The sequence below is a fragment of the Diadema antillarum genome, unplaced genomic scaffold (assembly GCF_040938485.1).
Source record: "Diadema antillarum isolate AM-2024a unplaced genomic scaffold, OU_Dant_1.0 seq00001823_RagTag, whole genome shotgun sequence".
Taxonomy (NCBI): domain Eukaryota; kingdom Metazoa; phylum Echinodermata; class Echinoidea; order Diadematoida; family Diadematidae; genus Diadema; species Diadema antillarum.
Window position 1 is genome coordinate 815,180 of NW_027272497.1, and position 13,288 is coordinate 828,467.

The 13,288-nt window shown below is 36.4% G+C and overlaps 1 protein-coding gene across 1 annotated transcript; it reads right to left on the bottom strand.

Annotated features, from left to right (window-relative positions):
• LOC139712591 (ras-related protein Rab-22A-like) lies at nt 1-8,830 on the bottom strand. Its single transcript, XM_071624401.1, has 6 exons — nt 8,713-8,830; nt 6,265-6,344; nt 5,555-5,636; nt 2,926-2,997; nt 1,917-2,136; nt 1-179 (listed from the first exon to the last, which is right to left on the bottom strand). Exons 1-6 carry the CDS (start codon nt 8,746-8,748, stop codon nt 61-63), a joined length of 609 nt encoding a protein of 202 aa, XP_071480502.1. The 5' UTR covers nt 8,749-8,830; the 3' UTR covers nt 1-60.
• Between the last annotated feature and the right edge of the window lie 4,458 nt (nt 8,831-13,288).

Genomic DNA, 13,288 nt, shown 5'->3' on the forward strand with positions numbered 1-13,288 from the left:
TTTCCTGACAGTGATCCTTATGGAAGCTAGAGCATAACATAAAGGAAGTTTTTGTTTCTGTCAAATAATGCTGCAGTTACGCTGGCCGAAAGGCCAACATAGTGTTGTCGGATCGGTCGGGTTCAGCAGTCGCGTTGTCTCCTTATTCGTTGTGACCAAATCGGATGGTAGGTGGCGTCCTATCAAAACGAGCCAAAAAATAAGAATAATTACGATTTGGAGGAAACCGGATTCGTGTGTATGACAACGAAGGTAGATTTGTCATAATTATAACAAACAAAAAATAAAAATTCTATCAACTTTGCATTCTAAAGCTATGATGTCTTTCTCTTCAAAATTCAAGCCACAACAAGGCAAAGCCAAAAGAAAAAAAAAAATGAAACAAGGCAAATACTGCAAATAGAAGTCTTACCCCCCAAAAAAATGCGACACACAATCAAAAGTATGAATACCAGGTGTGCTTTCTTTCTGGTTATCAGTGGATTCTTAGTTGATCAAATATCTGAAAATACCAAAGAACTGTTAGTACGCACCGTGGATGGATGGAGACATGCCCTTTGTGTAGTGATTGGTACAGCCATATACGCTGGTGTTAATTTCTATCCCAACATAATCATTATTGAATACTAGACCCTTTCCTATATACAATTGTATTCAGTTTTCAGTTGTTAAACACATTCAATGATTGTGAAGAGGTTACGATTGATCTATTATAAGCAATAGCAAAGCTACTTTGAATGCTTCACATTATTGCGGGGTGCTTCACATTATTGCGGGGCAATTCAGATTACTGTTCAGAATGGTAAATAATGGTTGGTGTGATTCGATGGCCAGGTGTCACATAAAAGTTTGCATTGCACTGAACTGATGGCCAGGCTTTCAGTTGTCAGTCACTCCCGAAGGACTACACAGTATGTCCCCCCCCCCCCCCCAAAAAAAAAAAAAAGAAGATACAATCGGATTTCCGCATTGATAACTTTCAAAATGATTAAACAATCTGAATGCTATTTCAAGGAATGAAACTTTAACTTCTTACCTATACATTTTTCAGAAAACCCATTCAAATTGGTTAAGTGCTCACAGAGAAATGTGAATCGTTGTAAAGCATGTCATGGGTCCGTTTTTCCAAGTTCAGCACTTGGATGCTCTTGGAACTGTGAACACGATGGATAAAACTTGAAAGGAAGGGATTTCTGACATCCTCTACAAAGATCCCCTTTTTTTCTCTTTGACCACTGAAGCAAATCGGGTGGGGTTTTCTGTATGAAGATGTAGGTAATAAGTTATAGTTTCATACCTTGATACATGTATTGTATTTGGATTGATTCACTATTTTTAAACTAAGGAGTCGTTTTAGAAAGTCCGATTGTAATTTGTCTCTTTTTTTGGGGGGGGGGGACATACGGTATAGGCAGTAAGGATAGAGTGAGGAAAGAAGCAAGGTTACTCGAAGCAGGGACCTTTGAATCTGTAGTCTCATTCACTGAGTCACTACAGCTCTTATAGGAAGAACCTATCTTATCTATTTTTATAGATAAATGAATGAATAACAAACAAACTAAATAAATACATACATACATACATACATACATAAATAGATATATAAATGAATATATAAATAAGTAATTAAACAAATATATAAATAAATGAATAAATAAGGTACATAGATACATACATGAATACAAACATACAACAATAAATTCTCATAACAGATGGATAACATAGACCTACACTTAGAAGCGTTTTTAGAAATGAAGATATTCGCAAACAACAACAACAAAAAGACCATCATGATATTGGAACAAGTGAGAATGAGCAGCTACTATTATAATTATCAAGCAAAGAGCTATTGTCATGTTCTTGGAAGGACATTACGTCATTCATTGAGACTCAATGGAAGAGATAAACGGAGGTACCTATTTCTACCAGAATTTCTCGCACGTTTTCCCCCGTCTTCGCGCTGCACTCGAAGTAGGGGATTCCCTTCTCCGTGGCGTAACTCGTTAGGAATCTGAAGGGAATTTCCCGCAATTCATCACCGCAGTCGCACTTGTTTCCCGCGAGGACAATGATGATGTTTGGCGGTCCGTGCTTACGCAGTTCTGATATCCAATACGGAATGCAGTCAAAGGATGCCTAGGGAAGGGGGGTGGGGGGGGGGGGGGGGGGGGGAGTGGAGAGCAAAATATACGAACAAGAAGGATAGACCTTGCCTGGATTTGCGTGATAACGTAAATGCGGTTTCATGGCCAAGTGTGCCAACCGGGTGCTCTTTATCTTGTGTCGGCACAAAATACAAATACAAACAGAACAGAAAAAATATAAAGACAGTGACAGGTGTCAATAGATTTTATCAAATCATGCTATATGGCAAGCAGATTATATTTTCCCCTCGGATTCCTCTGGTTGTTATTATGTAATCATGCAATGAACATTAGGGGAAATTTTCTAATGTCTTCTATATGCGTCAATAACATGGAACAAAATGCCATAGACAATGAAACAATCACACAGTGCGATGCAAAGAGGCTGTATTCCCCATTAGTTAACACATTTTATATTGGTGTCTTATACCCATGAATACTTCGTCATTAATGGACCTTGTTCAAACCCTACACCAAGAATGTATAGTAATAGATTTGATATAAACACATACACACACACACACACATACAAACACACAAATCGACAGCAAGTTTTTTACAGCTTTCTCATCAGTCTTTGTTGTTTTATCGTTTTCACCACAATGCCACTTCCGTTTCTGTCGGTATCCATTTTACTTGGTTTGGTACCTTGTAAGCTCAGCTACAACTTATAAGTATGATATCTTGAATGCACAACAACCATAACAACACTTATCAGTTACTGAGTACATTGTTAGATATTCTGATAATATTGCAACTTCTTCTCCGAATTCACTTTTACCTTAGCTGAGATATCGTAGATCAAAAGTGCTGCCGCGGCGTCGCGGTAGTAAAGCGGAGCCAGTGTCCGGAACTATGACAAATGAAAATGAAAGTATAAAGCAGAGTGAAAAATACTTGCATGATATCAGCGCTTTCTATTCCTGCTGGGTATAATACAAACATTATCATTCTGGATATTCTTGCTTGAGATATACTGTCAATGGAGGAAACTGATTTAGCTTCGTCATCTTAATATGCACAATTATTTTCGTAGAAGAAAATTCTGTCAAGTTTAGTCAGTCAAGTGGATTCAGTGTGACGTGAAATGACAATCCATATTCAAATTGACTCGTATATGAAAAATAAGCTAAACAAACGAAGATAATGGTACATCAGGGTTTTCTCAAAATAGGAAGTGATGTTATGTGACTTAAGAGTTTCAATGCATCGTGAAACAATGAGATTTTGCACAACCACAACCTCATTCTGCAAATAAAATGAGGAGTGACGAAGTCACCACCATGTCAACATTTTTGTGAACATTTTGACAATGCGTTTAAGGGAAAAGATGACAATGAAAATTCAAACACTATAAGGCCACCCAAAATAATTATGTGGTATTCAAACAGGCCACGTCTGCCTCTGTCATAAACAGCTTGTATGTTTAACTTCTGAGAGAATCGTCAACAATGTTGGTTATATTATTGCTGCATCACGAAAGGAAGATATTTAAAATTTACATATTGACAGTTTGGATCTTTTGAGCACGGCCCCTGCTCATTGGGACCACCTGAATCATTTATACTACATAGTATCGTTTGTCATAATTATCATTTAATGACTTCGTGTTTTCTTAACTCTTTTGGTCAGTTGTTGATGTGTAAATGCAATGAATGATAATAAATAATTAACTGACAATTATGTTTGTGCACTGTATAATGAGTACTATGATTGTATGATTGTATTTTGAAAACTATATTTTTATGTATAATCATGTATATGTAATCAATTTATATCTCAAAGTGTGTGTGAATGTCATGCATGCATGTAGATATCCCTATTTTCATAAAGGCCAACAGAAAGAACTTCCTATCTGGACAATAACTGAAATCTGAATCTGAATCTGAATGTATAATAATTCCATCCTTGGTGCCCCCCTCACCATGCTCACTTTGCTACCCCATCTAATGTTAATCCTCCACTGCTCCTCGTCATGAACAGCTTAAAAATTCTTTACCTCTACGAGTATTCCAGTGCACGACGTCTTGGTTGTTACTGCGAAATTAACTCATTATTTTCAGGTCTTTTCGACCACGCCCCTTGGTTCCCATAAGAACCAGTTGAGACATACGTACAATTTAATGTGTTGTGTCCACCATCCACTGCATGCCCCGAATGGTCCTTTACTATTTCCTCTACTTCTTCTACACACAGCCCCTCTGTCTTCGGTAATCAACTCTCATGAAGATATTTTACATGTTATGTATGCCGACGATACTCAAATTTACATATATACAACCAAATACCCAAGTCGAAGCACTCAGCAAACTTAGTAGATGTGTTGATGATATTAAGCAATGGTCTCACGATAATGATTTGAAAATTGAATTGTGTTAAATCGGAATTTTTATATTTTCATTCTCAGTTCAGGCGGGGTAGCTCTCTCACAGAATTTTCCCTTGAAGATATAGTACTATCCCCATCTCTCAGTCCGTCAGAGATCTCGGAGTCATTGTAGCTAAGCATCTGAACTTTCAACAACATATTAAGAATTCATGTCGTTCTGCTGCTTGGGGCATTTGTAAAATTGGTAAAATCCGTAAGTTATTGGATCAGTCTTCCACTGAACGTCTCATTCACGCATTTTGTTTCTTCTCATCTTGACTACTGCAATTCCCTTCTTGTTGGTCTCCCTGCTTCAAGTACTGAACCACTTCAAAGAATTCAAAATACAGCTGCTAGGCTTGTTACCCTTACAAAAAGATCTGACCACATTACTCAAGTTCTCCAATCCCTCCACTGGCTCCCCATTCATGAACGTATCACTTTTAAAATCCTCCTTATTGTTTACAAGATATGCAATAATCTTGCCCCATCTTATCTCAAAGACTTAATTTCCTTCCGCTCTTCCACTTCAACCCGCTCTCTCCGTTCTTCCTCCACTCTCCAATTATCACGTGGTCCCCGCACCTGTACCCGTTATGGTGATAGGGCTTTTTCTGTTATTTCCCCACTTCTTTGGAATAAACCCCCTTTTTATATTCGTAATGCTGAAAATGTTGATAGGTTTAAGTCATTGTTGAAAACTTATCTGTTTACACAACCTTAATTCTGTTGTTGTTGCTGTCGTTGTATCATAATATTATGTACATAATGCTGTATATTACTTTTACGTTATACTTTTTCTCCCCCCCCCCCCATTGATGCGCTTAGAAACATCAGTATTAAGCGCTATATAAATGTTATTCATTATCATTAACAACAAGGACTGATGGGTTTTAAAGAAGAAGACCAAAGTGTAAAAAGTTGACGCGGACCATGAATGAAAACCAATTGTAGTATTAGCGTATACTATAAGTCGATTTCCTGAATCTGTTGTGCTTAAAAACACAGCCTTCGCTCTCTTTCCCTCATTCAAGAAAGCTTACCTTTTCTTTCCCAGCTGTGTCCCAGATGTAGAATTTGTACTGGCGGTCCCCATCCACGATGTGTTTGGTTGTGAAGGTGGCGCTGTATCAATTCAGAGTAACAGAAATAACAATTGTTGTTGAGAGATATTCTCGTATATTGTAATCATTTACAATGTCAATCAGGTATAGTACGGCTATTGTATCATATCGAAACAGATACTTGGCAAAACAAAACTGCAGGGTTGTATGGGCTTATCTTCCACAACTCAAAGGTTACTTATTACCATTACTAGAGTGCATGATTACTAGTATGATATTAGTGTACATTGTTTAGTGAGACGAGACAGTAGTATTTCCTTTCAGAGAGAAAGCTGGGTAAAGCCTCTCGTACGACTTACGTGTGGATACATTCCGAAACTGATGCCCAGACACAAAACGCAGCATCACGAGTGTCAATTGAATAGTGCGACAGTGGGAATCATTTTAGATGGCATTGCAGAGGACAGAATACATTTTTTTTCCACCATTGATTGACGAGTTTTCTTCGTCATGGTATTTAATAAACTGACCTCCCACAGTCTTGTATTATACAACATTACTTTTACACACAGTAACCATATACTTCCTCTAAATCTAAAGATCTTAGGGTTTATCTAGGTTTGGTGATGATGAAAATTCTGTTGTGACCTTGCAATACGGCAATACTTCCATATTCACACGCGTCATACCCGATAGTGGCCTGATATGAGTCCAAGAATGTATCGCTCTGAGTCCGTCCTGCGATGCTTGACTTACCCACACCCATCTCCTGCAAAGACGAGAAAGATAATATATAGTTTTTGTGTCGCAAAGAAGCATTATAATGATCCCCTCTACTTGTTGCTAAGCAACATAAAGACGGATCTCCAAACACCAATCGCCATCAGCATCAGTATGCCAACGCAAACCCGTCAACGTACCAAACTCGCCCGTCTCAATAGAACAGTCATTTCATTTCCAAACTTTAGTGAAACATAACTTTTGCTATCGTGACAGCATGCTTGTGTTGAGTAAAAGCATTATATTAATGTTCTACACAAATAGGGCCTACTGTTCGGTGATTGGTCATAATGCAATCATGTCTCGCCGTGCATATCGTCAGGTAATATAATTCCAGAATTTGACTGGCAGCCGATGGGGCGAGAATGAAAAACGATATGTATTTATGTATGGAAATTTGTAACACAGAATGTATTCTGTGCAATGAAATTGTTGGAAACTGTAGGAAATAACATGTTTAAAGTACCATAATGATGTGTTTATGTTATAATGTTTGATGATATTGCATGCTGAAAATAAGGATTTGTAAAGCAATGTCACATAAATAAATCAAATCAAATCAAACAATATAACAAAACAAAGTATTGCCTTGTCTATCGTTGTAATTTAACGCTTGAAAGTATCGTGGGAGGTATATTTTCCCCTTGAGATAATGGGGAATACAATCGTTGTAAATCCCACAGTCATTACTGTTACGACCTCTAAACAGCAATATCTGTGCAATAGGGTTTTTAAAGAGAGTTCAGAATGAAAGGGTGGGTCGCCCTGTTCGAGGTGGCATTCAGAGCTTAAAGAGGAAATCTACCCCAAAAATAAAGTTCAACAGAAAGAGAAAAATATTCCCTACAGAACAATACCCTCACAATTTTTCGTGTATATATGTTATATATGAAATTTGGAGAATTGTTATTTGTAGCTAATGCAAGTAAAAACTTGTTTCCATACCAAGATATCATAGTTAACATTATTGTTCTTTTTTTATTTTGGGTGGTTTTGAGACAAGTCTTATATTTACACAGCTGAAATGTGCTATGTTATATATTTGACATGTTTGTATTCTAAAATCATAGTAAGTATTGTTTATAGTATCAACATCATATATCAATGAGCGAATGTACAATGGTATATAGATGAATTTGATATGAATATACTTTATTGGTATAACAAATTGGTGCTGTCGTTGTTTTGTTTCCAGTGTTCCACGTCTTACAAGCTTGGCTTTTTAATGGAACACTGTTTTCCATCGTTATGATTACTTACTTCTTTTTTTTTTGTTGCCATGACAGAGTGCATTGTTTCTGTCTTTTTATGACATCATTCGTGCATATACTATTTATATTGTATTTGAAAAAAAAACACAACCCTGCCCTTATCAGACAAATGAAAGACAAAATAATCGACAACTTGTACCGCTTTGAATCATGTTCTCTTTTTCTTTTCTTTTTATGATGGAAATAAACGAACTATTGAATTGAATTGGATTGAATTGAATTGAAAATATGAGATTTTTGTCATTTCTGTATTTGAAATGAATAAGAAATTGTGACTGCATGACATCCTCAACTTGCTGATTTGAATACGAGGGAGTATTCATAAGGACTGGTCAAGAAATGTTTTCCGAAAAAATGTGAAATTTCAAAATGTCATATCATCATCTTCCTTATTTCTTATACGATTTTTGTCATTTTTGTATCATTTTCTTTTGAAGTTTATTTATTTTTGGGGTGGATTTCTTCTTTAAAGAGAAGAATGGAAGTTTGTGGTGTTGACAATACAGAATGTACTATAGTACTGCTACTACCAACTATATACTACTAATTACGATGACATTGGTAATAAAGACAACAATGAAAACAATTATGATATTAGTGATGATGATAATGATAATAATGATAATAATAGTTATATTATAATGGAAAATGATTTAGTAGATTGGTAGATGAATGAATTGATAAATGAATAAATAAATATACAAGTAATAATGTCTTTCAAGAATTTCATAAAGTAGAAACTTTAAACCAGCATAGGGTATAAGCCGAATTGGCAAGAGACAAACTTTGTCGACAGTCCAGCCGTCTCAATAATGTCTCATTTTGGATGCATATACTACAGCCTTTTTAAGTTAGTTTTCACGTATATAGGTTCCATCAATATCTCTTGCTTTCAGTTTGGTTTGTTACTATGATGATCACGTTACTATTACCGTCATTATTGCAAGTTTGTATATTATTATATATTTCTTTCCTCGTTAACACCACGTCGTAAATTGTATTAAGTTTAACACATTGTATGCAAATATTTAGATTAGTTCAAAAATGTAATGAGAAACAATGAAGTAGAATTGAAATTAAACTCACCCCAAGAAGGACCACCTTGGCGCCTTTAGCAGTCATTTTGCTGCTACTGAGCTAGAATCTACATTGATGCTGACTACGAAGTGATTAACTCCGAGAGACTCAACGCACCCAGAATTCGTCGCGCAGTCTTGGATTTTTTTTCAAGAGCCAGTCGAGAGCAGCAATGATTTTATTCTACAACATTTTGGTTGGTGTGACTGGAACTCTATAGTCAGTAAAGGTTTGTCCTTATGAAGGATTGGATTTGAGAGGAGTGAAAAATGGAATAAACACTTTGGTGCGCTCAACTGACCTGCGCAAATAAGGCTATAATATAATATACGTTCGGTTGTCGTCTGCGTGACTTCAATACAAGCCGAATCATTCCTTTGTAACAGTCATGACCACGCTCTTCGCTCATATCAAACATGCAACCTCTCGAAATTAAACTTCGGACTCTACAAGCTCTGGGTAATTACTGAAATATGATTTGGCCGAACCACTCTCGCTTTTGATCAGAGTGTTAATGATGTAGGGTATATCATCATGCCTCGATCACGAGTCGAAACATTTTGGAAAGTTTGGATTGATCAGTATTATTCACTATCTAAAAGAAGAATGAGCCAAATAAACAAATATGACCGCTGCGGTTACAAAAATCATGGGAACACATTGTTTACTGCATCACGAAGAGGACATTTGGCAGGAAGAAATTTAGCGCAACACAGGACAGGTGCAGGACAAAGCAGGAAACTTCACTGAAATTAGATGGAATTGATATAACATCTTTTATGATTGGGGGAAAAAAAGAAAATACTCGGTATACAAGCACATGATGCTGGCAGAAAGCCAAACAAAAACAAAACCAAACAAAAAGGATCTGATCATCGGCCGGCATTCTCTCTGAAGGCTGATTGGTTACGATTTTTGCCGAACTCATGGTTTCAACAGACCAAGAATGACATGTAAACATTATTCGACAACAGTATTATTTCACTTTCGAAATACTAACCTTCGGAATAACGAACTGTAACCGCAGCGTCAGAGGTCAAGTAAAAATTCTGATATCCCCAGATACTTGCCCTCTAAAACAATTTAGCTGTCCAAATGAAACCTTGTTCAATAAATAAACTATTGAATTGAATCGAATTGAATGCATAACACTAAACGCATTTGGGGTTGTGCCATCAAACTTTCAGACATGTCATTTCTAGTTTTTACCAACCATGTGAAATTGTCGTCTCTCACTGTCAAGATGTATAACAGCCCTATAGGAAGAATAATGCAACATGGCTGAGGCATACCAGTCGCTAAAGCGATCTTCTAGTCGTTGGATGCTCGTTAATGGTAAAACCGTCTAAAACCTACTTGGCCGCGGTTTGTGGCCAAGTAGGTCACATGCAACTTAAAGTACATCCAATTCTTGCCGATCCATAGAGCGTGTGCATCATAATTAGTGTAGGGCCAATACTCACACTTCGACCTATCATGGTGAGATATCAGTTTCCCCGCTCAAACGGAAACACGAGACGAGTAACTTCAGACTGCCAACGCGGAGCACTTTGAGTATCATTGGCCAGAACCGAGTAGCAACGCCATCGGGTGAACAAAAGCGTCAACTCTCAGCATAATGCACGCAATCATCGTATAGGTTTATCAAGGCTAGACAGTAACATTCTATTTCATTTTCGGTGACCCGACCATGACATTTGATGCCCTCTCCCCCCCCCCCCCCCCCCCAAAAAAAAAAAAAAAGAAAAAAAAAAGAAAGAAAGAGAGAAAGTGCATTGTAATAAACCTTTAAAATGATGAAAATATACCATGATAATTATTTACAAATTAGCAGGTATGACAGAGTGCTCTAGAATACAACCATACTGTGACTACGCTCACCAAGTTTATAACATTTAATCGTTGGATTGAAGCATAGACCTAATTTTCCGTGACACCACATTCATTAGAAAAGTCAGTCTACATAAGCAAATTTTGCTTTAAAATCACCAAAGTTCGTGCTTTCAAGCTGGAAAGGCAAAATAAGAATGAAGAAACATTTTGAAAGAGAGAAAAGGCGTTCTACTTCTCTGTTCAAAAGTTAGCAAGCTGGCAATTCAGCAATGACTATATTTTTTCACTTATGAAGGAGATAAAAAAAGATTAAGGTATACGTAAAGATGTGTGCGTAAAGTGATATGATGATGACGATGATGACGAGGTATGCATGTGTGTGTGTTGTTGTTGCTGTTGTTGTTTTACCATTGCTGCGAAGAATTGGCAACTCCGTGCTTACGCCAAAATGCATCTCCGCGTCAAAAATTGGGAGGAAGAACATAATTATCTTGTTTATCACATCAAAATCAATGATGATGAGGATAACGATAAAAATAGTAGTAGTAGTAGTAGTAGTAGTAGTAGTAGTAATAATAATAATAATAATAATAATAATTTATTATTATCATTATCATTATTATTATTTTTTTATTATTACATTCACATAAACACACCTTTCCTACCTATATGTCACTGTGCATACAGCTACACTGCTTGCAATATGCAAGTGGTGCTTATAATACATGTTAAAATAATGTCACAGTAAAGTTTGTCATTACACATACTTTTACAGTCAGTATCATTTGATAGTGGCAGCACAAATGGTAATACATGTAGTAGCAATACTCGTCATTGTCGTCATTGTTGTAGTAGTAGTCGTCATCATGTCGCCATCATCATCATCGTGGTTTAATGTCTAACTACCTGCTAAAATACTTAATTTCTAGATGTAGGCCCTACATGTACATGTACCTACACAAGTCATTCCTAACTTTAGATTTTGTTGACAAGGAAATGAACTGCATGTGCACTTTAACTCGCGTTCTCTTCACGTATCAGATTAGACATCACACAATGAAACTAAACACAAGAAAAATCTCATAGCTGTAAAAAGATGCTTTTATTATCATCAGTATTACCATCAGATACCATATCATCTCAGTAATTCCCCTTTTTTCGTTCCCAATCAACAAAGTGATTTACTGACACTGCCATGCCAGTGTTGTTTTGCTTTGTTTGCTTTAAACAGTGTCTTGCTAAAACACTGCGACACAGTTCAAGAATGGTACGACAGACATCACAATTTCTGGAGAGCTGGGCAAGCAAATTGTCTCCTACTTATTTTTCTCCCAACAATTAGAAGTTAAGAGGTTTGATTCATTATTTGTGCCTTAATAAAGTCCAATATCTATTAAAGTCGAAGCAAATTAGGCATTTTCTTTATAACCTGACCTCCTATAAAGAATATTTCCTACAGACAAAAACAGAAGAAAACAAGGAGGCAACATGGACACCCTAGAAGGTGATGTTTGTTTGTTTGTTTCCTCCACAGAAACTTGTCTTTTTTTTTGTGGAATCTTTGCAATCTTTTATTGTTCTTGGTGAAATAAAGTGGTTGCTCTCCTGTTGACATGTCATATCATGTCATGACTAGTTTATTTCTATTGCTTGAAGACACAAATATAAAATTCATAAGGATTCAATTATTGTTTCTCCAATATCTGTCACTATAAAGAGAGAGACACTTGTACTGAGAAATTTCACAGAACAGCAGCTGTACTCAGAGGCTACAAGGTCTGCAAATGGAGTTGACTTTACACCAGAAAGAACATCATTTTCACAGCAACAACGGGTAAAGAAATGAGATTAAGGCTGCTAATGGACATGTTTGGCACAAAGCTAGTACAGCCTAACTTACACTCACAAGAAGGTATTCTAACCATGCAGAAGCACTGTCATACTTGCAGAACGCGGAGTACATGTACACTGTATTCTTTTCATTTTCTATACTGTGAAAATTCCTGCATTTCCTCCATATGATAAAAGTACACGCATCATATTAAAAAATGATTCTATGTAAAAAGAAAAAAGATATAGCATGATACTAAGTCAATAAGTAGATCATTGAATGTAAATTAATGCATTGTACACTAGGTATAGCACAGTTATTTACAAGAACAAAATACTGATATTAGCCTGTACTGTCATTAGAATGAATGAAAAAATGAATGGATTTCAAACACCACAATAGAGGCTATTCTAGAACTGCACTACATATACAAAAAAAAAAAAAAAAAAAATGTAGAAGGCAATGATGGATACTTACATAAAGATCTACTACATTGTTTATGCACCTGGAAACTACGAATACAGTATGACAAATTACTTTTTAACATCCACACTACAAATTATGTACACAGCTATCATACACTATACACATCTTCATACTCTACTTCTTTCTACATTTAGTTTTATTGAACATATCTTGGAAGATCTTGTAAGTTCATTTTATTACTATTCAGAAGTTACCAACGAAAAGTTCTGTATTTATCTCTGTCTTAAGCTTCCTACATCAACGTACTCAGTATCACATTCAGTGCATTAATCAGTCTTTGGCACAATGACCTAAGGGGCCATGCTCAAGACCGAACGTACACGTATCACAATACACATGAGTATCACCAAAGAGAGCTTCAGCAATTCTATGCTGTTACTACTTGCTACAGCATCATCTCCACTGACAAGGATTCATTTTATAGGGATGGTATGG